This window comes from Xyrauchen texanus, chromosome 3 (genome assembly GCF_025860055.1).
Source record: "Xyrauchen texanus isolate HMW12.3.18 chromosome 3, RBS_HiC_50CHRs, whole genome shotgun sequence".
Lineage (NCBI taxonomy): Eukaryota > Metazoa > Chordata > Actinopteri > Cypriniformes > Catostomidae > Xyrauchen > Xyrauchen texanus.
Window position 1 is genome coordinate 57,950,852 of NC_068278.1, and position 25,575 is coordinate 57,976,426.

General features: G+C 39.8%; 1 protein-coding gene across 1 annotated transcript; it reads left to right on the plus strand.

Moving 5' to 3' along the window:
* The first annotated feature begins 7,738 nt into the window (after positions 1-7,738).
* Positions 7,739-8,620, plus strand: LOC127625097 (cystatin-A1-like). Its single transcript, XM_052100176.1, has 3 exons — positions 7,739-7,854; positions 8,267-8,362; positions 8,492-8,620. Exons 1-3 carry the CDS (start codon positions 7,786-7,788, stop codon positions 8,618-8,620), a joined length of 294 nt encoding a protein of 97 aa, XP_051956136.1. The 5' UTR covers positions 7,739-7,785.
* The last annotated feature ends 16,955 nt before the right edge of the window (positions 8,621-25,575 follow it).

Here is a 25,575-nt window from a genome sequence, read left to right on the forward strand (position 1 = left end):
ATATCTGTAAGCTGTGACAGTGGGAGGTGGGCTCCGCAAGGGACCGGGGTGAATGAACTTGATTTGGGCGGGAATTAACCGCGGCCTCGACTCTTATGCTTTTTTCCGCTGAATCGTATCTCAGTGGTAACCACCAGATACTTGTGAATGTCACCATGCACACATCTCACCCTCACCAGTTTATTTTTATCCAATGCCCGCCTTGCACAAAACATTGGTGGATCGAGGTTTGAGAACAACCTGTATCAACCAAAGCTTGATGTGTATCCCCTTTTACTCTTACCGTTATCCGATATGCCCCTACCCGATCGGGGGCAGCCTGTGGAATGTCGGGGATCCGGACCAGTGTCCCCACCTCCATAACTGGACACCGCTCCTGGGTGTGTCCGGCTTCCCCGCAGCTCCAGCAGACCAGCCCAGGTCTTCCTTCCACACTCGGGGGGGTGGTCTCGCCAACCTGGAGGGGATAGCGGAGAGAGAAAGGGGGGTAGGAGAGACAAACAAGGGGAAGGTTCCTATGGACCGAGGGCGGGTTACCCCGAGGAGCCGCAACTGGGTGGGAGTGAGGGGAACGTGGCGGAGGGGAAGGCACATGAGGCACAGGGGATGGAGAGAGAAGTGTTAAAGATCATTGTGAACCAGGTGGCAAGACTTACCACTCTCTCCTGACCACGCCCCCCATGCCACAGTGTTTTTTAATCAAAATCACTAAACAAAAAAGACAATATAAATGCATTTGCAATTTTTGTCTCAGAAAACATGATGCATTTGGAGGAAGTAGCAACAGTTCTCAAAACTAAGTCCCTGATTTTATGCAATCTATAAAATTGTGTATGCATATCTTGGGCATATTGCATGTAATTACTAAGAAAAAACTGTTCATATAACTACACGTGCAAATATGTTGGACACACCCTCAAAAAGAAGATGAATATTGTGCAATGTAGAAGTTCTCTACTGCCAAACAGGAAACAAGGGATAAAAAAATAAATAAATAGGAAAATGATGGAAACGTAATTACCTGTCAAGCAAAGGCCAGCAGCACTTGGTTTACTGGATAAATCAGGTTTTTTTTTTCTCTCTGTTTTTTTCAGAGTGACTCTTTAAGGTATGAGCATAGCTTCATTAGAATACGTATAGATCTGTCAGGTTCCTTGGATTACTTTAATCAAATCTCAAGTTTCTGGCCACTATGTAAACTACAATAACCATTTGTTATTACACAACTTGCATATCTAACTTTAGAGATAATGAGATAAGGAATGGGAAATGATAACAGGTGATTAAAAATGCAGATTATGAAATTTTACACAGGATTACGACACATCAAACTGAGTGAGATACTGAAGCCACCAGAAGTTGAAATCCATGGACAATTCTAGGATTTCCCTACAGTGCCCCTCTCCATGCCAATGAAGGAGAATTCACCGTCTGTCTGGATTACTGTACGCTATACTTTGGTTTTGATAGTGATTTGTTATTTGATGAGAGTATTATTTATCGTGTGTCAGATTTGACTTTCATATATGTTCAAATTAATCAGTGTGTCAACTACTTTAAATTGAAGCCTGCTTTTGAAGAGAGATAACTCAGAATAAAACATAACTTACATGCATTGTTTCTGTGTCTTTGTGTTTCAATGCAAAACAAACATAGACTGAAAACTTGTTTATGATCATCATATGTTGTCATGTCATAAACAAGTTTTCAGTGTATGTTTATTTGGCACTGGAACACAAAGACAAGAACAATGCATTTAACACTTCATGTAACTGTGAATTTACAACTTCTTGCAAGAGACATTTTTTATTATAAATTAATGACGTTTATTATCAACATGTTATCAGATTTTTTAATCAAGCATATGCCCAGGTTAAAACAATATTTATTTTGTTTGTTTTATAGTTTAAAAGGATCTACTCATCTTTATTGAACATATGAATTCTACATTGGTGGATAGCACACTCTAGTGGTGCCAACCTGATGATAACTAAACTGAACTAGATATAAGATATCTTTCAATGTCTAGATGAGTTTATAATATTGCATTATTTCTTAAACAATTTCCAATTGTAGATCATTTGTAAGCACATCATGACATTTCTTAGCACTATAGATTTAAGAGTTACTGATCTGACTGCAGTTTGACATGTAGATTATCTGATGCAATAATCAAGATGCAACGCTTCAGCGATTCCTGGAGTTGAGATCCTCCTATTTCAACCATAGACTGTAAAAAAAAAGATGGACGACGCCCCTTCGCTCTTTTCCATTGGTGAGAACTGAAGCCGCCAGTGTCCCGATATGGCGCTGACATCTTGGGACTTGAGTCTGCGCAGTTGCGATTTCTGGACCAGACCTGCGCAGTAGTGAGCAGGAAGTAAAGCCGCGAAATCAAGGCCCCGCCCTCAATCTCGCTGAATCAATCGCAAGCACACGCCCCTGCACTTTTGACTTTTGACTTATGATGGTGTGAAATAATTAATTATAGAAATGTAGATATTCAATTTAAAGCTCCAATCTCCTCAGTCCTCCGAAGATCCCAGAAAAAAAGTCAGTTGGTGCTTCAGTGACTACTTCGCTCAGGGAACCTGTCAATCACAGCTGTCAATCATGATGTCACAGCACCGTTTTTATAACATCAAATAACTAAAAACAAACTTATTTTGAAAACAAACACTTGAAATTACATCAACGTTATAGAAACTACAGTAAATGACAGAAACTATCTTTGGAAAAAAGATATGTGAAGTGTAATTGAATTGTTTATTTGGTCTCACGTCCCGTTGAATAACATGGGGAGGCGGGGTTTATGACCTATGCTAGGACCAGTCGATCGGGGGGCGATCGAGACGTTTTGGCTTCACTTTTGAGGGCTTGTGCGGCACACTTGATTTCAACCAACGATTTCTATTTCTATATTTATTCTCTCTTCATTTTGCTTGCTGCTGTCTCCGCTGCTGTGCATGATGTGGGCATGAACTGTAGGCTGATGTTAGCTTGTTCCTGAGTAATCCTATTTCTGTGCAACACAAATCAAACAATCATATAGCAGGAAAATTAACATTGGAAAATTGGATTTATCATCATTTGAGATGCAACACAATTTCTCAGCCATGTGAACCTAAAAGCTTTATTTTTTAGCCATGTTTTTGAAATAGTCTGTAGGCCAACTGAGATTTTGGGTTACGATTTGTTACAGATGATCTGACCAATCAGGTATTCGTCCAATAAAATCTGACATCATCTTATCATTCATTTAGCTACTTTACTTTAAATCACACTAAAAAATTATATTTATCAGGCTTGGCCAGCTAATGCGCATGCGCCTTCTCAATGAAACCTGAAATGTCATTAAAATGGTGATTGGCTCTTTTAACTGTAAGGCGGGACTTTTATGACCAGAACCGCCATTCCGTGAAACAATTTCTCCTAATCACAAGTATACCAGTAGGGAATCGTCCCGTCATCCTCACGTAGTTGTGCAAAGAGACTGTTGTTGTTAAGAGTAATATTTCATGATTTTTTTATTTTTTAGATTTTGCTTATCACGTTGAGTTAGACGAGGATGCTGAGATGCTGTTTACTGTTATTGCACAATTTATGGATTCACACATTTTTATTTGACTCTATTTTTCTCAGAATCTTGTATGTGAGGATGAGATTAATCTGCCATTATTCATAATGCTGTCTTAAACCAACTGCTCATGGTATATCTCTCCCTCTGTCTGTGGTTCGCATTACAGAAAGAGAGGAGAGAGATGAACGTGCCTCTTTTAAAAGTACTTGGTATTTGAGAGAAAATATAATATTAAGTTTTTATTGACATTACCAACATGTCAAACTGCAATCAGATCAGTAACTCTTAAATCTACAGTGCTAAGAAATGTCATGATGTGCCTACAAATGATCTACTGTTGTAAATTGTTCAAGAAATAATGCAATATTATAAACTCATCTAGACATTGAAAGATATCTTATATCTAGTTCAGTTTAGTTATCATCAGGTTGGCACCACTAGAGTGTGCTATCCACCAATGTAGAATTCATATGTTCAATAAAGATGAGTAGATCCTTTTAAACTACAAAACAAACAAATAAATATTGTTTTAACCTGGGCATATGCTTGATTAAAAAAATCTGATAACATGTTGATAATAAACGTCATTAATTTATAATAATACATTTACAAATCTTGCAAGAAAACAAATTTCTGTTTTTGTGTTTCAGTGCCAAATAAACATACACTGAAAACTTGTTTATGACATGACAACATATGATGATCATAAACAAGTTTTCAGTCTATGTTTGTTTTGCATTGAAACACAAAGACACAGAAACAATGCATGTAAGTTATGTTTTATTCTGAGTTATCTCTCTTCAAAAGCAGGCTTCAATTTAAAGTAGTTGACACACTGATTTAATTTGAACATATATGAAAGTCAAATCTGACGCAAGATAAACAATACTCTCATCAAATAACAAATCACTATCAAAACCAAAGTATTATTAGTGTAACGAATGAGCAGGAAGGCCGACGAAGGTTGAGGATCCAAATGCAGCTTTCTTTATTATAAACAAAACACAAAGAAAAGCCCTCAATGGGGAAATAAATAAGAACAGAAAACTCGGGCAGGGAACACAGACCAGGCTAACTACATTCACAAACATTCAACAATAGACAAGGACTGAACCAAAAACCGGGGTATAAATACATGAACAAGGGACAAAGGGGCCAATGAACAAACAGAACTCAAAACAAGATAACAAGATGATAACAGAAGCAAAAGACAAATTAACAAGGGCAGGTGAAAACAATGAACAGTGAACACGAGGGAAAACAAGACTATGGAGTTACAAGGGTGCCAAAAGTGAAAACTAAGGAACTACAAAGGTGACAAATGACAAACAAAGGGCAACGGAAAAACAAGACAAGGTAACCGTTACAGAGCCCCCCTCAAGGATCGGATTCCAGACGATCAACAGAACAAAACAAGAAACAGGAAGAACAAATGACCAATGACTGGGGGCATAAAGGGCAAACAGGCAGTCCAGGGGGCACAGAGGGCAGGCAGGAAGTCCAAGGGGGCACAGAGGGCAGGCAGGAAGTCCAAGGGGGCACAGAGGGCAGGCAGGAAGTCCTGGGGGGAGGCCACAGGACAGGGGCCGGATCAGGAGGCCTGGGAGGAGGCCACAGGTCAGGAACAGGGTCAGGGGCCCTGGGAGGAGGCCACAGGACAGGGACTGGGTCAGGGGGCCCGGGAGGAGGCCACAGGTCAGGGGCCGGGTCAGGAGGCCTGGGACATGGCCACAGGACAGAGGCCGGTTTTGGTGGCCTAGGAGATGGCCATGGGGCAAGGACTGGTTCAGGAGGTCTGGGAGCTGGCCACAGGGCAAGGATAGGTTCAGGAGGCTTGGGAGCTGACCTCAGGGCAAGGACAGGCTCAGGTGGCCTGGGAGTTGACCACGTAATGTGGGTAGGCTTGGAGGACCTGGGTGGTGGCCGCAGGATAGGGGCCGGCGGAGCCGTGTGGGGCGGAGCCAAGGAGGACTTCGGAGGCGGAGCCGTAGAAGACTTGGGAGGCCCAGGAGGCAGGGCCGAGGGAGGTCCAGGAGGCGTTGGAAGCGGAGCCATTGGATGCTCTAGAGGCAGAGCCCTAGAAGGCTCTGGAGTCTCTGGGAGCAGAGCCGTAGGAGGCTCTGAAGGCGGAGCCGAAGGAGGCTCGGGAGGCGGAGCCGTAGGAGGCTCGAGAGGCGGAGCCATAGGAGGCTCGAGAGACTTGAGGGGTGGAGCCCTGGGAGGCTCGAGAGGCTCAGGAGGCAGAGCTCTGGGAAGCTCGAGAGGCGGAGCTCTGGGAAGCTCGAGAGGAGCCCTGGAAGACTCGGTAGGCGAAGCTCTGGAAGACTCAGGAGGAGGAGCCCTGGAAGACTCGAGAGACTTGAGAGACTTGGGAGGCGGAGCCCTGGAAGGCTCGAGAGGCTTGAGAGGCGGAGCCCTGGAAGGCTCGGGAGGAGGAGCCCTGGAAGACTCGAGAGACTTGAGAGGAGGAGCCCTGGAAGGCTCGGGAGGAGGAGCCCTGGAAGGCTCGGGAGGAGGAGCCCTGGAAGGCCCGGGAGGAGGAGCCCTGGAAGGCTCGGGAGGAGGAGCCCTGGAAGGCCCGGGAGGAGGAGCCCTGGAAGGCTCGGGAGGAGGAGCCCTGGAAGGCTCGGGAGGAGGAGCCCTGGAAAGCTCGGGAGGCGGAGCCCTGGAAAGCTGACAAACAAAATGACAAACAAAGGGCAACGGAAAAACAAGACAAGGTAACCGTTACAATTAGAGTGTTTGGAACAGATTATTCCAGCAACCAAAACTGACAATTCACTTTAAAGGGATAGTTCACCCAAAACCTTTAATTCTGTAATGATTTAATCACACTCATGAATACATACTGTAGGTTTGCAATGAAATTAATTTCTGGATTACTGTTCCTTTAATGGCAATTTAATAGACAAAGCTGGTTTGGACTGTTTAGTGTGAAACTTTCTGAATGTATTTGACTTTGAGTTGTATTTCAGAGAGTGTGTACAGTAATCCAGACAGACGGTGAATTCTTCTTCATTGGCACAGAACTGGAGAGGGACACTGTAGTGAAATCCTAGAATTGTCCATGGATTTCAACCTCTGTTGGCTTCAGTATCTCAGTTTGATGTGTCGTAATCCTGTGTAAAATCTCATAATCTACATTTTTAATCACCTGTTATCATTTCCCATTCCTTATCTCATTATCTCTAAAGTTAGATATGCAAGTTGTGTAGTAACAAATGGTTATTATAGTTTACATAGTGGCCAGAAATTTGAGATTTGATTGAAGTAATCCAAGGAACCTGACAGATCTAAAAGTCTTGTGTCCTGTTTGGCAGTAGAGAACTTCTACATTGCACATTATTCATATTCTTTTTGAGGCTGTATCTAACATGTACATGCACATGTAGTTATTTGAACAGTTTTTTTCTTAGTAATTACATTGAATACGCCCAAGATGTGCATTCGCTTTGGATAAAAGCGTCTGCCAAATGAATAAATGTACAGAATTTGATAGATTGCATAAAATCAGGGACTGAGTTTTGAGAACTGTATACAGGTGTAATTAAGTGCAGGTCATTTAAATGTATTACAATGCAACAACACATAAATACATCATAAGTACATTGTATTAAGTGTGTGAGTACATGGTAGTTAAAGAGACCTTATATAAAGTGGCTCTGATAACTATGACTGAATTGTTTATTGTGTTTCCATATTAGTTAGTAGTACTTACTGAAGTGTTAATGTTAATGCATTTGTCCTGCATTCATTCCTGCATATTTATCTATTAAGTATGAAACAGTATTCTGAAGTGTTACACAAATATCTTTCCTATTTACATTTACCTCCTAATTTCAAAGGTGCGTGAAACGTGGCATCCTATTTTTGCAGATGAAACAAAGATCTTTACATTTTAACTTTGGTCTGTTAAATGACAAACAGACTATTTGACGATACGATTCCATTGAAAAGCAAAGTGTGCTGATTGCACCTAAAATTAAACTAAATGAGTCACGAGTTAACCATGAATATATTTAACCAGCAATTCCTCTGAACTGATACAATTCCATGTTAAACTCCACTATAAAATTAGTGACAGCTCAGGTCATGTGATCTTGACAGCATAAATAAATAGCAGTTTCAGGTCTGGGTGTCAGACTAACAGATAAAACTTCTTTATCTCATCTACAGTATACACTGATCACCAGCACACTGCAGCGATGTCAATGACTGGGCAATGGAAGGAACAGGAGACAGCTACTCCAGAGATGCAGACAATCTGCAGTCAGGTAGGACACAGAAAATCATCCATGAAGTAAGAGAGATTGGGGCAAGATGAGCCGATTTGTAGCACGGTTGTCCTCTGTAGGCAAGAAGAAATGAGATGGAGGTAAAACTAGAACATCTAATAATATTTCAGTGTTTTCTATATCTCAGGGCTACAGAAACATTTCTTTAAAAATCCAGTGACTCAACTTGCCCCAGGGGTCAATTGAACCAAGTCAGCAGTTGAGCCAGCACATAATTACACAGAAATAAACTAAATAATTTGTCAATGCATTATCCAATTACAAATGTTTTGCTGTACTTTCTCATTTTTTGGGACTTTAAACTCTAAATATAAATCTAATCCTATGAAAATACAAATACTACATCATATTTGATAATATTATACAATAATGCAATGTGTTGTTTATTCAGGTGAAGGCAGAAATCGAGAAGAAACTTGGAAAAAAGATTGTTTACAAAGCCATCGAGTTCAGAGCGGTTGATTCTCAAATACATTACATTGCCAAGGTAAATGTGTGATTAAATGAATTTCATTTTCACAAACCACAACTTGCATTCATGTACATGTATGTATTCACAACTCTATTCATTTTCATTCTCCATCTCTCTCTCTCTCTCTCTCTCTCTCTCTCTCAGGTTCATCTCGGAGCAAATGACTACATTCATCTGAAAATGACTCAGGTTCTTCCTTGCTATGGAGAAGAAGTGCAGCTGCTTAAATTCCAGTACCCTAAAGAAATAGAAGATGAAATAATTCCCTTCTGAATCCTCTAAACATTATTCTGTCCTCACCGTGTGTGACTATCTCCTGCTTTAAAACAAACACTTTTCAATAAAGTCCTGAGGCATAACTTTGTGTGTTGTCTTTTTTTCTGTAGGTTTGATGTTTTTCACCCCAAAATACCCATAAAATAAATCTAAATATAAAATAAGAATTAAAACTAAAATACAATCTGTTGAAGCTTGGTTATTCTCCTCAAATTCTTTTATTTACAAGACAATATTAATAGCGGCGATTTTATGTGTGATGAAATAATATGATTGTTTAAATAAGTTTAAGACACTTATCTAAGCCAGGTGTAAGAGCCAAACGAGTTTTGTTACAATTAGCACATGAATTGTGTGGTTACTGCCAAAATTATTCTTAAGATCACCCACAAACACCCATGAAGCGCACATGAAGTTTCATGGATTGCACAAGTAAATTAAATTGGCGCTGATTTACTAAAGGTTACATGTTTAAAAAGGTACAAACTTGATAGCACAAGCAAGCAATGTCATCTACTAACATAAGGTGCGTCTGAAATCACACACTTCGGCACTATTCTTTGCCATTTTGTAATGTAAGTAGCATGAGCAGTATGTTGCCCTGAAAGTGCAACGAAAATAAGTGTACTACTTGTACATGGATTATGAACTTCTTCAAACAAAAAAATGATCAATCAGCACTTGCGGCTTGCTCTACGTATATAGCAGATGGTACAGAGTCGTAATTCATGGGGAACACGGCAACTACCGAAACTTCTGTGAAGAGAGCACCTTACAAAAAGAGAGTTGAATGCGTTACTATCACCCACATTGTGTGAATATGTACATTAGTTCAGATAGAAGTGTTGAACTGAGTTTAGCTGTTGTGCTAAAGCTAACAGCAGTGCATCACGTGTGTTTGAAACGTCACTTCTGTTTGCTAAAAAATAACAAGTGTCCCAATTGGAACGATACTTCACTTTGAAAATTCATACACTTACATGACTGAGTGCGTACTGAATAGTGTAAGTGCATAGTGCGTAATTTAGGACACAGCTAGTCTACTGAGGATTGTGTTTTACCAGACCCTCAACCAGGGCTCCACGCTAACTTATTTCCCAAGGAGTGTATGCGCTCCTAAATGAAAAAATATAGGTGCACACAAAGAAATTTAGGAGCACAGTGAAAATGTAATACAGAGTTTATTAACAAATAATTTATTACATACACATATACACTCACCTAAAGGATTATTAGGAACACCTGTTCAATTTCTCATTAATGCAATTATCTAATCAACCAATCACATGGCAGTTGCTTCAATGCATTTAGGGGTGTGGTCCTGGTCAAGACAATCTCCTGAACTCCAAACTGAATGTCAGAATGGGAAAGAAAGGTGATTTAAGCAATTTTGAGCGTGGCATGGTTGTTGGTGCCAGACGGGCCGGTCTGAGTATTTCACAATCTGCTCAGTTACTGGGATTTTCACGCACAACCATTTCTAGGGTTTATAAAGAATGGTGTGAAAAGGGAAAAACATCCAGTATGCGGCAGTCCTGTGGGCTGAAAATGCCTTGTTGATGCTAGAGGTCAGAGGAGAATGGGCCGACTGATTCAAGCTGATAGAAGAGCAACTTTGCCTGAAATAACCACTCGTTACAACCGAGGTATGCAGCAAAGCATTTGTGAAGCCACAACACGCACAACCTTGAGGCGGATGGGCTACAACAGCAGAAGACCCCACCGGGTACCACTCATCTCCACTACAAATAGGAAAAAGAGGCTACAATTTGCAAGAGCTCACCAAAATTGGACAGTTGAAGACTGGAAAAATGTTGCCTGGTCTGATGAGTCTCGATTTCTGTTGAGACATTCAGATGGTAGAGTCAGAATTTGGCGTAAACAGAATGAGAACATGGATCCATCATGCCTTGTTACCACTGTGCAGGCTGGTGGTGGTGGTGGTGTAACGGTGTGTGGGATGTTTTCTTGGCACACTTTAGGCCCCTTAGTGCCAATTGGGCATCGTTTAAATGCCACGGCCTACCTGAGCATTGTTTCTGACCATGTCCATCCCTTTATGGCCACCATGTACCCATCCTCTGATGGCTACTTCCAGCAGGATAATGCACCATGTCACAAAGCTCGAATCATTTCAAATTGGTTTCTTGAACATGACAATGAGTTCACTGTACTAAAATGGCCCCCACAGTCACCAGATCTCAACCCAATAGAGCATCTTTGGGATGTGGTGGAACGGGAGCTTCGTGCCCTGGATGTGCATCCCACAAATCTCAATATGGGCCAACATTTCTAAAGAATGCTTTCAGCACCTTGTTGACTCAATGCCACGTAGAATTAAGGCAGTTCTGAAGGTGAAAGGGGGTCAAACACAGTATTAGTATGGTGTTCCTAATAATCCTTTAGGTGAGTGTATACTGCGTGTATGAGTGTGTGTGCGTGTACAAAGGGACACACATCTGTGGAACATACCACCCAAATCACACATTGACCCATGCCTACATGCCTACGAAGGATATCAGTTGTCCAGCTGCTTTTGTATGTTGACCGTCTGGCATAATTCGAGTTCAGCCAGCGATCTCTCATTGTGTCAGCAATTTCACCGATCATCTCCACACATCTGACATCATTGTCGTATGTGGGATTAATGTAAACTCAGTTTTTGTGGTGGAGTCTGATAAGCGGCCCAAATTTGATGAAAGGTTCTTCTTCACAATGAAGTATGCGATGTATATCTTTATTTTCAGCTGCTTCTTCTCCTCCTCAGACTGCAGCACTTGCCTCCTCAATGCTGCTGACACCGAGCTTGATGGTTTCTCCTGTCTCATCCAGAGCACTGGATATGCCGCCGTGAGATGTTATGTTTCGCTACACTATCTCTTTTCAGATAAAAATGGGCATTCTGGCTCTTTTCATAATTGGTGTTAAAACAATTCTAATCGAATTATTAAATTAAATTATACTCTACCTTTACCACAATGTATTTTAAAATGCATTGAATTGTTATGAAAAATAATGCTATTAAACATTTGCATTTAAAGTATAACTTATTGTATATAAAAAAAAGTGCATATAAATCTAACCATTCAAAAGGAATACAATCTGAACAGCATAATAGACAGGGCCACCGCTGGCCAATTTGATGCCCTACGCGTGATATGAGCGTGAAGCGATCATTTGTGTTCCGCAACTGCTTTCGGTCCTTGAATAACGTATAGCGAGCGAGTAAGGGCAGCCGGTGGACTTTCTGGTGCCATCCTAGGGTAAGATGGTGCCCCCCTAGGGAGTTGATGCCCTACGCAAACTGCGTAGTATGCATGTAGGTAGCGCCGGTACTGATAATAGAATAATACACCATATAAAAAAAAAATAATAATTATTTGCAAAACTGCAGCATCCCACAAATTGAAATAAATGTAAATAAAGAAGGATGCTATTTCACGTGTGCATTTAAAGTATAGCTTTTCAATATATATAAACAAAGTGCAAATAAATGTAACAAATACAATCTGAACAACATAAGTTGGCTCCGCCCTCCCTCACGCATCTTTGGTTCATTGGTTGACACTGCGTGTCTGATTGACAGGAACAACAGATGAGCAACAGGTTTAGTCTGAGCAGACAGACCGAACTAATGTGTGCGCTTGAGCATTTAGGCCTATATTATTTTTTTCCCCGTTATTTTTAAATCTTTTGATTATTCATATCTTATTTTATTTATTTTTTCTATATTTTTATAAGTAGATTCTGATATGCGGTTGGCACAAGCCGCTCGTGGAATGTGGGTCTTGTAAATTTTAAACAATAACATTTCTTTAAAAAAAAAAAAAAAAAGGGTTGGTTGGGTTACGTTTGTAATCTTTAATCGCACACTGTGCTCTTAAATATTTTTTCCGGTTATATCTATTTTAGCCCTGCCCTCAACCAGCAGTTTTAGTACATTTTAGCACAATGTGAGGACTTTACAGAGGGTCATTTACCCACTGCAGGCACAATTTTCAGCGAATATTAAGACAAAAATAACGATCTTGAACGATTTCGCCATGACGCCATCGGACCAGCTTAAATATGGGATAAATTGCGGCCCATACTGAATAGATACAGGACGCATAATTTCCTCTTTAAATACGGGACGATCCCCTACTGGTACTTGTGAATGCGAGAAATTGTTTCACGGAATGGCGTTTTTGGTAATAAAAGTCCCGCATTAAAGGTAAAAAATCCAGTAACTATTTAATAGCACATTTCAGATTGCATTGAGAAGGCGCATGCGCATTAGCTGGCCCAGCTTGATAAATCGCATTTGTTTTTGTCTAATTTAAGGTAAAGAAAAGAAGAAAAAAAACCTAAATGAATGATAAGATGTTGTCAGATTTTATAGTGGATTTGGAATATGTTATTTGACTTTAATCTGGACGAACCATTTTGGTCTTTCCCATTCAAGTAGGTCTACATAGGAGCTGTAATTGTGTTCATAGTAAAATTGCACCCGTACATCATCTGGAGGCAAATTTCCAAAACATAGGATGGCAGGGGAAGATTCATGAAGATAGCCACAGTTTATTGGACGAATACCTGATTGGTCAGATAATCTGTAACAAATCATAACCCAAATATCTCAGTTGGCCTACAGACTATTTCACAAACAGTGCTATGAAAACAAAGCATTTAGGTTCACATGGCAGAGAGATTGTGTTGCATCTAGACATTGAAAGATATCTTATATCTAGTTCTGTTTAGTTATCATCAGGTTGGCACCACTAGAGTGTGCTATCCACCAATGTAGAATTCATATGTTCAATAAAGATGAGTAGATCCTTTTAAACTATAAAACAAACAAATCAATGTTGTTGCATATGTTTGATTAAAAAATCTGATAACATGTTGATAATAAACAACATCATTGTTGTCTCTTGCAAGAAAACAAGAGTTGTAAATTCACAGTTACATGAAGTGTTAAATGCATTATTCCTGTTTTTGTGTTCCAGTGCCAAATAAACATACACTGAAAACGTGTTTATGACATGACAACATAATGATGATCATAAACACGTTTTCAGTCTATGTTTGTTTTGCATTGAAACACAAAGACACAGAAACAATGCATGTAAGTTATGTTTTATTCTGAGTTACTCTCTTCAAAAGCAGGCTTCAATTTAAAGTAGTTGACACACTGATTCAATTTGAACATATATGAAAGTCAAATCTGACACACGATAAATAATACTCTCATCAAATAACAAATCACTATCAAAACCAAAAGTTTGGAATAATGTACAGATTTTGCTATTTCGTGGCATTTAACCGATCACAAAGTATAGTCAGGACATTACTGATTTAAAAATCAGCACCATCACTATTTGAAAAAAGCCATTTTTGATCAAATCTAGACAGCAGCATCACTCCAACACCTTATCCTTGAGTAATCATGCTAAATTGGTAATTTGGTACTAGAAAATCACTTGCCATTATCTAAAACACAGTTGAAAGCTATTTAGATCATTAAATGAAGCTTAACGTTGTTTTTGTGTTTGTTTTTGAGTTGTCACAGTAAGCAATAGACTGGCATGTCTTAAGGTCAATATTAGGTCAAAACTGGCACAAAAAGAAGCAGCTTTCTCTAGAAACTCATCAGTCAATCATTGTTTTGATGAATTAAGGCTATACAATGCTTGAAATTGCCAAAAAACTGAACATTTCATCCAAATGTGAACACTACAGTCTTTAAAGAGAAAGCACAACTGGCTCTAACAAGGACAGAAAGAGATGTGGAAGACCAGATGTACAACTAAACAAGAGGATAAGTACATCAGAGTCTCTAGTTTGAGAAATAGACGCCTCACATGTCCTCCGCTGACAGCTTCATTGAATTCTACCTGCTAAACACCAGTTTCATGTACAACAGTAGAGAGAAGACTCAGGGATGCAGGACTTATGGGAAGAATTGCAAAGAAAAAGCCACTTTTGAAACAGAAAATCAAAAAGAAAAGGTTGGACAAAGAAACACAGACCGATAATTGGAAAAGAGTGTTACGGATCTAAACCCCTTTGAGCTTTAATTGGGATCAGTTAGACTGTAAGGTGGGTGAGAAGTGCCCGACAAGACAGTCACATATAGTTTAAGAGCCAAATAGGAATTAGTTAATCTGAAGTAATAGTTTAATTCAAAAACAGTTAAGTGGTAAAAAAGGGAAACTATTTCATGAAAACTCATTGGAAATGTATTGGTTTACAATGCACAATTTAGTAATGTTTAGTTATGATAACATTTCAGTGTTTGCGCTTCCAATCAGACGTGATACTGACGCACGAAGATAATGAGTGAGTTTGGAAGAAAATGAAAGTAGGTCAAACCTGTAATGGCTCTTTGTTAGAAACTGCAAACGGTGAACTTCTCCCTGCAAAAAACATATGCTGATAGCAAGCTTGATTCAGTCAATGTGGAGTTGTGGCGATCTTTAAGAAGTTGTTTTGCACTCGGTTTATTAAGAAAAAATCCTTTGAAGAAAGTGCTTGATCCGTTTGCATGCTTCCAACTAAATAATTAACTCTCTAATTTGTAAGATGGCTGAGGAAGGTGAACATAGATGTATCGAGGATACAATGGAACAGGGAAGGTCACATAAGCTGACAGATAAGGCATTAGAGGAGAGATTGCAGAGGTGCATTGCACTGAGACGAACATTGGGAACTCTGACAAGCAAAAGAAAAGAGTTAGAGACAATGATGATTAATGCTCAAAATTTACAAATGGTGAAAAATATGATGGAAAATGATTTAGAAATGACTAAAAAGTGGATTACAACTAAGCATGAACCCATACTGCCAGTGGAAAATGTACTGCAAGAAGAAAATAATGTGGTTGATTATTTGCAAGAAACTGTTAAACCAAATGACAGCGTTTCACAGGTAGGGGTCAGCGATGTTGCACATGCAAGCCAACGTGGATCACAAGTAAGTCGCACCTCAGCTGCGTCACGAGTATCGTCAACAAGAGCTGGACAGGAAGCGGAACATGCAGCCCTGCTCGAATGTGCTGCAGCTCTAAAGAAAATGCAACAGCTTGAGTTTGAAGCAGCGAGAATCAAACCTGAAAAGGAAGAGTTAGAGTTGGAAACTGCGTTAGCTGAGAGCAAAGCAAAATTAAGGGTGCTTAAAGAATATGAGAGATATGAAGATGATTTGAGTAGCTACGCAACAGCACAAAAGCCACGAGGTGGATATGTGAAGGAAAGAATTAGCATTATGCTACCACAACATTCATGTTCAACCACAAAACGCGGCACTCCCGAATACAACAACAGTATCAATCAGTCTCCAATTATGTGCCTAATGCTCAAGCTAACAGAGGTGATGACATTCTAGCGTTTATGCAAAAACAGAATGTAATCACTGAGTGTGGCAGGGTGGAGGGTGGGGCTGGGTCGTGATCCTACCCACCCGGTCCCATAATTAGCCTAATACGGGACCGGGTGTGTAGGATCACGACCCGGCCCCGCCCTCCGCCCTGCCACACTGAGTTACTTGTAAAACAACAGCAGCTATCTCATCTACCAACAAAAGACATTCCTGTGTTCTAGGGTGATGCGCTACAATACAAATCGTTCATGAAAGCGTTTGAGCACGCAATAGAGCAGAAAACCAGCAATGATCAAGATAAATTGTACTTTTTGGAACAATTTACGGCCGGTGAACCTCAAGAGCTTGTTCGCAGCTGTGCTCATATGACACCTAACAAAGGTTACTGTGAGGCGAAGCGATTACTTCATAAGCACTATGGGGATGAATTACGGATTGCCAGTGCGTACATTGACAAAGCACTCAAATGGCCTCAAGTGAAGTCTGATGATGGGAAAGCATTGAGCGGCTATGCAATGTTTTTGATTGGATGTCGCAATACTATGGAAGACATCAAATTCTTAGAGGAGATGGACAACCCAACCAACCTACGGACAGTGGTGTCTAAGCTACCGTACAAAATGAGGGAACGTTGGCGTGCTGAAGCTTATGACATGAAAGAGCGTAGAGGCAGGAGAGCAAAGTTTGCTGATTTGGTGAGCTACATAGACCGCCAAGCTAGAATAGCGATGGATCCCCTCTTTTGTAATATTTCAGACAGCCGCCCAACCTCAAGTGGAAAGATTGACCAAAAAGAATAGCATCATGGAAGGAAAGAGGTCCGTGGAAGCAGTTTTGCGACCAATGTTTCCACCAAAACCAAAGGGCCTCAAGAAACACATGTTAAACCAGCGAACTCAAGTAAAACTGTGAGTGCCTTTGAGAGGCCGTGTTTGTTCTTCCAGCAATCTCACGCCCTTGCCTCATGTAGCAAAATCAAAGATCAACCACATAAAGAACGTGTGGATTTCTTAAAACTGATGGGCTTATGTTTTGGATGCTTAGTTCCGGGTCATCTTAGCACATTCTGCAAAAGAAGAATTGAGTATTAAGAATGTGCTTTAAAGCATCCAGACATGCTGCACATAATAAAAGAAGAAGGTTCTGTCTCACCTGAAAAGAAAGATGGTCGTCATGGAAGTGAAGTATCGTGTGCTCAAGTTTCTATTCTGCAAGAGTCCTGTAGCCTCACGGGGGCCGGAGAAGCGAAATGTGTGCTGTCAATAGTACCGGTGAAGATCAAGTCGAAAAAAAGTGACAAGTGTGTTGAAACACAGCAACTTTCTGCACAAAAGACCTGCAAAAGAAACTGAACATTAAAGGGAAACGACACGAATACTTCTTAGCACCATGGGTCAAGACAAACCTGGAGAACAGAAGCTAATGAACAGTTTTGTCATATCAGACCTGGAAGTGTGTGGGCTGGAAGACACCAAGTTCATTGAGCTACCTAAGGTGTTCACTCATAGCAACATTCCTGTTCACACCGAGAACATACCTAAACAGTCAGATATCCAGAAGTGGCCTTATCTCAATGAAGTACGCTTGCCAGAGATAGCAGCGGATGTAGGTCTGCTTATTGGAGCTAACTGTTCAAGAGCAATGGAGCCATGGCACGTTATTAATGCTGAGAATGGAGGCCCTTATGCCGTGAACACTGCCATTGGCTGGGTTGTGAATGGGCCTGTAAGAAAGGAACTGGATGATGCAATGAATGAAACGCCTAAGTTTTCAGTAAACAGAATCTCTGTGATGGAGATTGAGAAGCTGCTGGTTCAACAGTATAACACTGATTTTCCAGAGCGTAACTACGATGACCGAGAGAAGATGTCTCATGAAGACAAACAGTTTTTGCAGTTTGTGCAGAAAACGAAGATTTTTGAGAACGGGCATTATAGCATTGGACTGCCATTCACGAATGAGAAGCTCCAAATGCCTAATAACCGTTGTGTGGCGGAACAGCGCATAGCCTGTTTGCTCAGAAAGTTCAAGAAGAATCCTGAATTCTTTGTAGAGTACAGGGGCTTTATGGAGACCATAATTGGCAAAGGTTACGCTGTCCAAGTTCCATTCCAACTGCTGAACCAGGTTTTACATACCACTTCACTGGGTGTATCACCCAAAGTAAAGAAAGCTGCGGGTGGTCTTCGACTGCACAGCTTCATTTCAGGATAGGTCTCTGAATAGTGAGCTGCTCCAAGGACCCGACTTGACCAACATGTTAGTTGGTGTCCTTTTAAGATTCCGTGAGGAGCCAGTAACTATGATGGCAGATATCGAGTCGATGTTTTATCAGGTCAAGGTACCGGAACGTGTCTGTTTTCTTTGGTGGCCCAACGGCAAGTTGAACGAGCCTATGGAGGAATTCCGAATGACTGTGCACCTCTTCGGAGCCAATTACTCACCAAGTTTTGCCTCATATGCACTGAAAAGAACTGCTGAAGATCACAAGGCTAAAGAAGAAGATGCGGTGACCTTAGCTAGAAATCTTCGTACCCTGTGTGCCAGCAGTGGTTTCGCTTTAACAAAGTGGATGAGCAATAGCAGGAAGGTGTTAATGTCAATCCCTGAAGTGCATAGAGCCAGTGAAGTGAAAGACCTAGATCTAAGACATGACACTTTGGCAGTCGGGAGGACCCTCGGTGTACAGTGGGACACAGAAACTGATAATTTCACCTACAGTATGAAGCTACAAGACAAGCCGATGACCAGAAGAGGCATTTTATCAGTCGTGAATTCCATCTACGACCCCCTTGGCTTTCTGGGTCCGGTCATCTTGCCCGCTAAACTCCTGCTGAAAGATCTTTGTAAAGAAAAATACGGATGGGATGAGAACATTGGCGGAAAACAAGCTGAAGATTGGAAAAGATGGATCGAAGATGTCAGTCATCTCTCTACCTTCCATGTGAGCAGGCACTACAGCAGCACAGTTACATAATTTTTCAGATGCTTCAGAGACTGCATACGGCACTGTGTCTTATCTGCTGCTAGAGAATGGCCAAGGTGAGAAGCGTTGTGCATTCCTCATTGGGAAGTCAAGAGTGGCCCCACTCAAACTGGTCACCATCCCCAGACTGGAGTTGACTGCAGCAGTTGTGGCTGTTAAAATAGACAAGATGTTACATCAAGAGCTTCAAGTTCCACTGCAACGATCTATTTTCTGGACAGACAGCACTACAGTGCTCAGATATATTGACAGTGAAACTGCTCGTTTTAAAACCTTTGTTTGCGAACAGAATCTCGTTGATCCGAGAAGCAACCAAGCCATCGCAATGGAAGTACGTCAGAACAACGGAAAATCCTGCAGATCAAGCCAGCAGGGGCCTGAAAGTTAAGAGTTTGTGCACGGAGGAATATGGATCAATGGGCCGGACTTCTTGCTGAACAATGAATGTGACTGGTCGGAACAGCCTGTGCGAAGGAAAGAAAGCATTCAAAATTATCCGGAAGTCAAGAATGGAGCTACAGTCAACATGATCAAAGTTGAAGAAAACATGGAACCAATTAACAAACTAATCAACTATTACTCGGACTGGCATAAACTTACATGTCGAGTGCTCGATGTGAGAACCACTAATCGCGACCACGAGGAGGTTACCCCATGTGACTCTACCCTCACTAGCAACCAGGCCAATTTTGTTGCTTAGGAGACCTGGCTGGAGTCACTCAGCACGCCCTGGATTCGAACTTGTGACTCCAGGTGTGGTAGTCAACATCAATACTCGCTGAGTTACCCAGGCTCTTCTTTTTTTCTTTCTTTTTTTTTTTTTAAGAAAAGGACAGATGAGTCAAAATTATTTTTGTGGTAATCAACAGTATACCATAAATGCTGTCGATTGATCTTACCTTGCACTGAACCCGGAATGTTCCTTTAAAATTCACAAATGCACCCCTTGGAAATGTTATATCATAATTCACACCATATGAAGCAGTTAGTCCTCTTAGATAATCTTGTCGTGAACTGTTGGCTGTTCCAGATGCAAAACTAAAGGTAATTTGTATTTTGTAGTGAAGGCCCCACGATTATGGGCTATGGTATTATGGTCTGTTTTGAAGTCTCATTTAAAAACTCATTTGTATAGACTGGCTTTTATTACCATGTGAATGTGTTGTGTATTACTGTGTGTATTCATGATTTTATGTGAAGCACTTTGTGCTTAATCGCTAAAAAGTGCTATATAAACAGGGCTGGACTGGTAATCTGGCATACTGGGCATTTTCCTGGTGGGCCGACGCACTTTGGGGCCGATCAGGGGTGGACTGGCCATCGGGAGAAACGAGTCATTATGAAGTGATTATTACGTGCCGAATGGGCTGCGACAAGCTAAAATGAGCCGATACCCCCCCCTCCCCCCTTTTGGGCCAGTTGCCATGTAAAATCCCAGGCCGATTTCTCTTCCCAGTCCAGCCCTGTATATAAATAAGAATTATTATATTATCTGAATCGTTTTCCTTGTAATAAATGGTGCACATAAATACATGATCATATGATAATCACTCCATTATGTAGAGTCAGTCACAATGTTTCATTTAAAATCACGAGATGGTTTTGAAGGAGTGTTTGATGGGTCAATCTCTGCTGTTCTCTGTTGGTTTTCAATACGTTTGTACTCTTTTACACCATTCTGTACCTTCGAATTGCAGAAGTTCTCATCTTTCTGTCTCATCAGCTTGACTGCAACATATATCGTGTGAAACAGAAGTTTAAAATGTGGTTTTGGATATTATTTAAATGTTTCTTGAAAAACTGAGCTTTTGCGCTCAGTATATACTTATGTGAAGTTCTCATGCACCTAAAATATTTATTGGCTTGTGAAACTGTTTGAATAACCAAAATTATTTCAATATAAAATAATAGGAGTCATATTTGCAAAATTTAATGTAAAATTAGAAAATGTAGCTGTCAAAGCCAACGTTGAACGGATTACAATGTCATTAAAATTGTTTTCAGTTGATTCCATTCCATTTTATAAATGACTTTATTACTGTTATGGCACTGGTTTCACTGGTAAACCGGTTGTGTCAGAGAAAGACATGTGACTCGCCCAAATCTTCCTTGATACGAAACGACAGTGTAAAATGTTCTCTTATTGTTTTTGAGAAATGTTTGTCAGGCTTCTCATTACAGTACCAGTCACACATGTAAACAAACCTACTTACAATATTATTTACTACTACTTTTTTCCACATTGTAGTATAAAAATTGTCATCAAAAGTATGTTTAAACACAAATGGAAGTGTAAGAACTAAGCAGTTGTCTAAAGATTTTTATATTTCTCTGTTTTTTTCATATTCTAATGTCATTTTTGTAAAGAAATTCATACTGTATATGGTACATTGTATATTTGTCTACAAAACTGTAGTTTCATGGTACATTTGATTATTTTTTTAAAGTCTTAATGTTTTTACAATGACAAATAAGGTTGTCACATGTGATAAAAATGTGAAATGTTTTAAAAATCAAGTTTAAAACACATGTGTCAAATGTAGAAATGTAATCTTTGTGTCCAATTTGGTTTCTTACATTTTTGAAAAACCTTTATAGTATTTAAAAAGGATATTTAATGACTTTAAAAATGTCATGTGGTGTAAACATCGAGTAAAAGGTATTTTAAAACTACTTTCTTTGCACCTTGAGTAAATGAGAGTGTACTCAACTTAATCATTCATTTCACAAAAGTTTTCAAACACATTTATTTTTGTAAATAAAATTTTGAGGGAGTAGTGGTGGCGTACTGGGCTAAAGCACATAACTGGTAATCAGAAGGTTGCTGGTTCAATCCCCACAGCCACCACCATTGTGTCCTTGAGTAAGGCACTTAACTCCAGGTTGCTCCGGGGGGATTGTCCCTGTAATAAGTGCACTGTAAGTCGCTTTGGATAAAAGCATCTGCCAAATGCATAAATGTTATTGCATAAATGTCGAAGAATATTTCAGCTCTGTAGGTCCATGCAATGCATGTGAATGGTGGCCAGAACTTTGAAGCTCAAAAAAGCACATAAAGGCATCATAAATGTAATCCACACAATTATAGTGGTTAAATCAATGTCTTCAGAAGATTTTATATTAATATATCTTTGTGAAATGTGATATATATGTGTATATATATATATATATATATATACACAGGTTTGGTAGGGTTACTTTTGAAATGTTTACAGATTACAGAATACATGCTGTAAAATGTAATTTGTCCTTTTCTGCACATCGCGGTGCCATTTTGTGGTCTGTTCTGCATAATGCAGTGGCTCATTTTAGCTTATCATGGCCCATTCAGCACGTTTCGCGGCCGACTCACTGGTCCACTCGGTTCTCCTGATGGCCAGTACGCCCCTGATAGGCCCCAAACTTTTTTCTCCCCTACCATTTTTAGTTTATACTGATGTGTGGCCAGCATATTCTGACAACAAAATACAAGTTATAAATTCACTACAGAGCAGGCACGTGCAGAGGGGGGCGTTGGGTGCTTGAGCACCTGCCCTTTGCCCCTTGGTGCCCAAAGTGCCCTTTTGTCAAAGAAAAAATTCCTCTCATTTTTTTTATTTATTAAAGGCCCTTTTGTGAATGCCTGCCTATGCCAAATCTAAATATTAGTAAAATGTATGATTAATAATTTAGCCTTAAATAAAATGATGCAGATGATGACCTTTCACCTGACGACGACCTCATCCGACCGGGACTATTCCTCACGCCGCACGGCCGCAGCACGCGCATTTTTTAATTACCGGAAGATATCTTCAACACCGCGACAGCTGGTAAGTGGGGATTCATTCCCAGTGAAGTGATTTTGATGTTTATTTACTTATTATTATTATTTTACAAGAACGACGTGAAGAGAGCATTCAGATATGTTGTATATATTGCTGTGTGTAGCCTGTAGAAGTAACGTTACGTTAGCTTGCTGTTTGAGGGAGAAAAGTTTCACTCACAGGCGTCGAGGGGTCTTGTCTTTTTTTTATGCCTTTTGACTAAATTATTATTATTATTATTTCAGTATTTATTTAAAAAAAAATGTAGAGTGCCTTAAAATAATTATCACAACAACACTGATAAGGCTTATACTGATTTTCTCATTCTCTGAATTATCATTATAAAAATAAAACAATTCAGAACAGGATTAAAATATAATTATATTTTAAATGACAAAAATATTTTCTTTCTACAACAGCAAAGACCACTATTCAGAGACGCTTTAAAGGAGGAGATAATTCCAAATGGGAAATATTGCATGCCTTCCATTGCCTGACAGTCCCAGAGAACTGGAAAACAGCTAGCATTCCAACAGCAGCACTCCAAGCTGTGAAGAAACTGTGCCAGTTCTACAATATTGAAGATGAAGACAAATTGCAGACAGAATTGAAGGTCTTCCATACGTCATACTCATGCCCACCACCAGCCAATGTGTCTTCTATTCTGTCAGTGGTCAAGGAAAACAATGCACATCTAGTTTTCCCCAACATGACTCTGCTGCTGAAGACATATGGCACACTTCCGGTGTCCACAGCAACTGTGGAACGTTCCTTCTCAAAACTGAAGCTTGTGAAAACCAAACTTCGCAGCCTTTGCAAAGAGGAGAGATTGTCTGGCCTTCTTCTGTTGGCCATTGAGAAGGACATTCCAATAAATGACAATAATGTCATTAACAATTTTAGGGACATGGCCAACAGGAAATTTCTGTTATAAAAGTCTACAACAACTCATCCTCCACTTATTGGTAAGATTAATGCTACACTGATGCAGTCAGTGATTTTTAGTAGGTGCCAACAGAATGAACACACACATACACATTTTAGTTTCTTTATTTATATTTTTGATTAGACATAATCAATCAAAATCCAACTACATCTCAGAGTCACAATGCAACTTGAAATCATGATCACAGTATTGTGTACTGTAGACAGACAAGCACACACACCTCTGTCTATATAGATGTTTGTGTCTCACTCTCACCCCTGCCATGGCCACCATCATCCTATCCCCCATTAAGTTTTTTTTTTTTTCTCAGATAATTTTACTTTTTTGAATCTGGTATCTTATTTTCTCTACCTGCAGCTCTTGGTGTGCAGCAGCCTCTGTGAGCATCTCCCTCTTATTTTCTTGGAGCAGTCAGCCTTGGCAGGTCAGTGAGCCAGTTCCAAACACTCTCAGCAATCTTTACATCTTGTCATGGTAACATAAGAATTGTTTAATCAGCTAATATATCTCCTATATGTTTGTTGTTTTAATGTCTACAGTCTCTCAGATCAACTCCAGTATTAGCAGCAGCAACAACAACAGCAAAGGCAGCATACTCACTCAAGGAATTTAGTAAGATTTTACCAGAACAGGTATCACATTAATGTAAAAAATTTGTTGTATTTGCTGTAAAATAAAATTGCTGTATTTTTTCTGTTTGCTTTGTTTTTGTTTTTATTATATTAATGGAACTCTTGTATTTTTGTAATTCAGTTTTTGCCATCAAAATAGCCACAAATGCTGACATGGCATTAAATAAAACTATACTCTACTGTACGAAACATGGGCCACGTTGATTTTACTATAACGGCTGTTCTTAATTATTCTGTATAACAGAGAAGAAAAAGCCATCAGGTTGGTACAACTTAAGACACTTCAGTTTCTAATTATTCTGGACAGAAAATATTTTTTTAACTTTTAAACTGAAAATGGTCTTTTCTGTTTCTTTTCCAAAACTGCATCACAGCATTTGCTGCCGTATCAATACAGAATCATCCGTATCGATACGCGAATCAGCAAGGAATGTGTCACGATATATTACTGTATTGATATTTTGAGCACCATGCTATTTAAAGCCTTGTTCCATGTGCCCCTTTTATACTTTGAGCACCTGCCCCTCCAAAGGTCTCTGCACGGCCATGCTACAGAGGTTGTGCATTAATAGATGTGCGAGTGTCTCAATTAATGACTCTTTTATGAATAATGTAGCCTGGGAGATAAATGGGATAAAATTAAAAAAGCTTCTAGTTCCTTGCCTGACCGTCTCTCACAAGCAATGAAATTAGAGAATATGCGGGTAGAATGAATGGGGACCCTGTCGAAATTGGCGGGCTTTAGTAACCCGCTACAACATTTTAAAGGAATATTCTGGGTTTAATTCAAGTTAGGCTCAATTGACAGCATCTCAAAAAAGTGATTTCGACTCATCACTCAAAAAGAAGGTTACAGTGAGGCACTTACAATGGAAGTGAATGGGGACAATATTTGCAGGGTTTAAAGCAGAAATATGAAGCTAATAATTTAATAAAAGCACTAACATTGATTTTTCTGTTAAAATTGTGTATTATTTTGAGCTGTAAAGATGTTTAAATCATCATTTTGCGGGTTTACAGAGTTTGCAGCTTTACGTTGTAATGGCAACAATGTTGTAAAACCAAATGGTTCAAGAAAAGGAGAAAGTTGAGAGAAAGTTGGTATGCTGATTTAGTTGATGAGATTCTGTTGATATAATTGATATAATTATGTAGCAGTGTTATTGAAAACACTCTGAAATATTATTAAACGTACTAGTTTTACCTCCATCTCATTTCTTCATGCA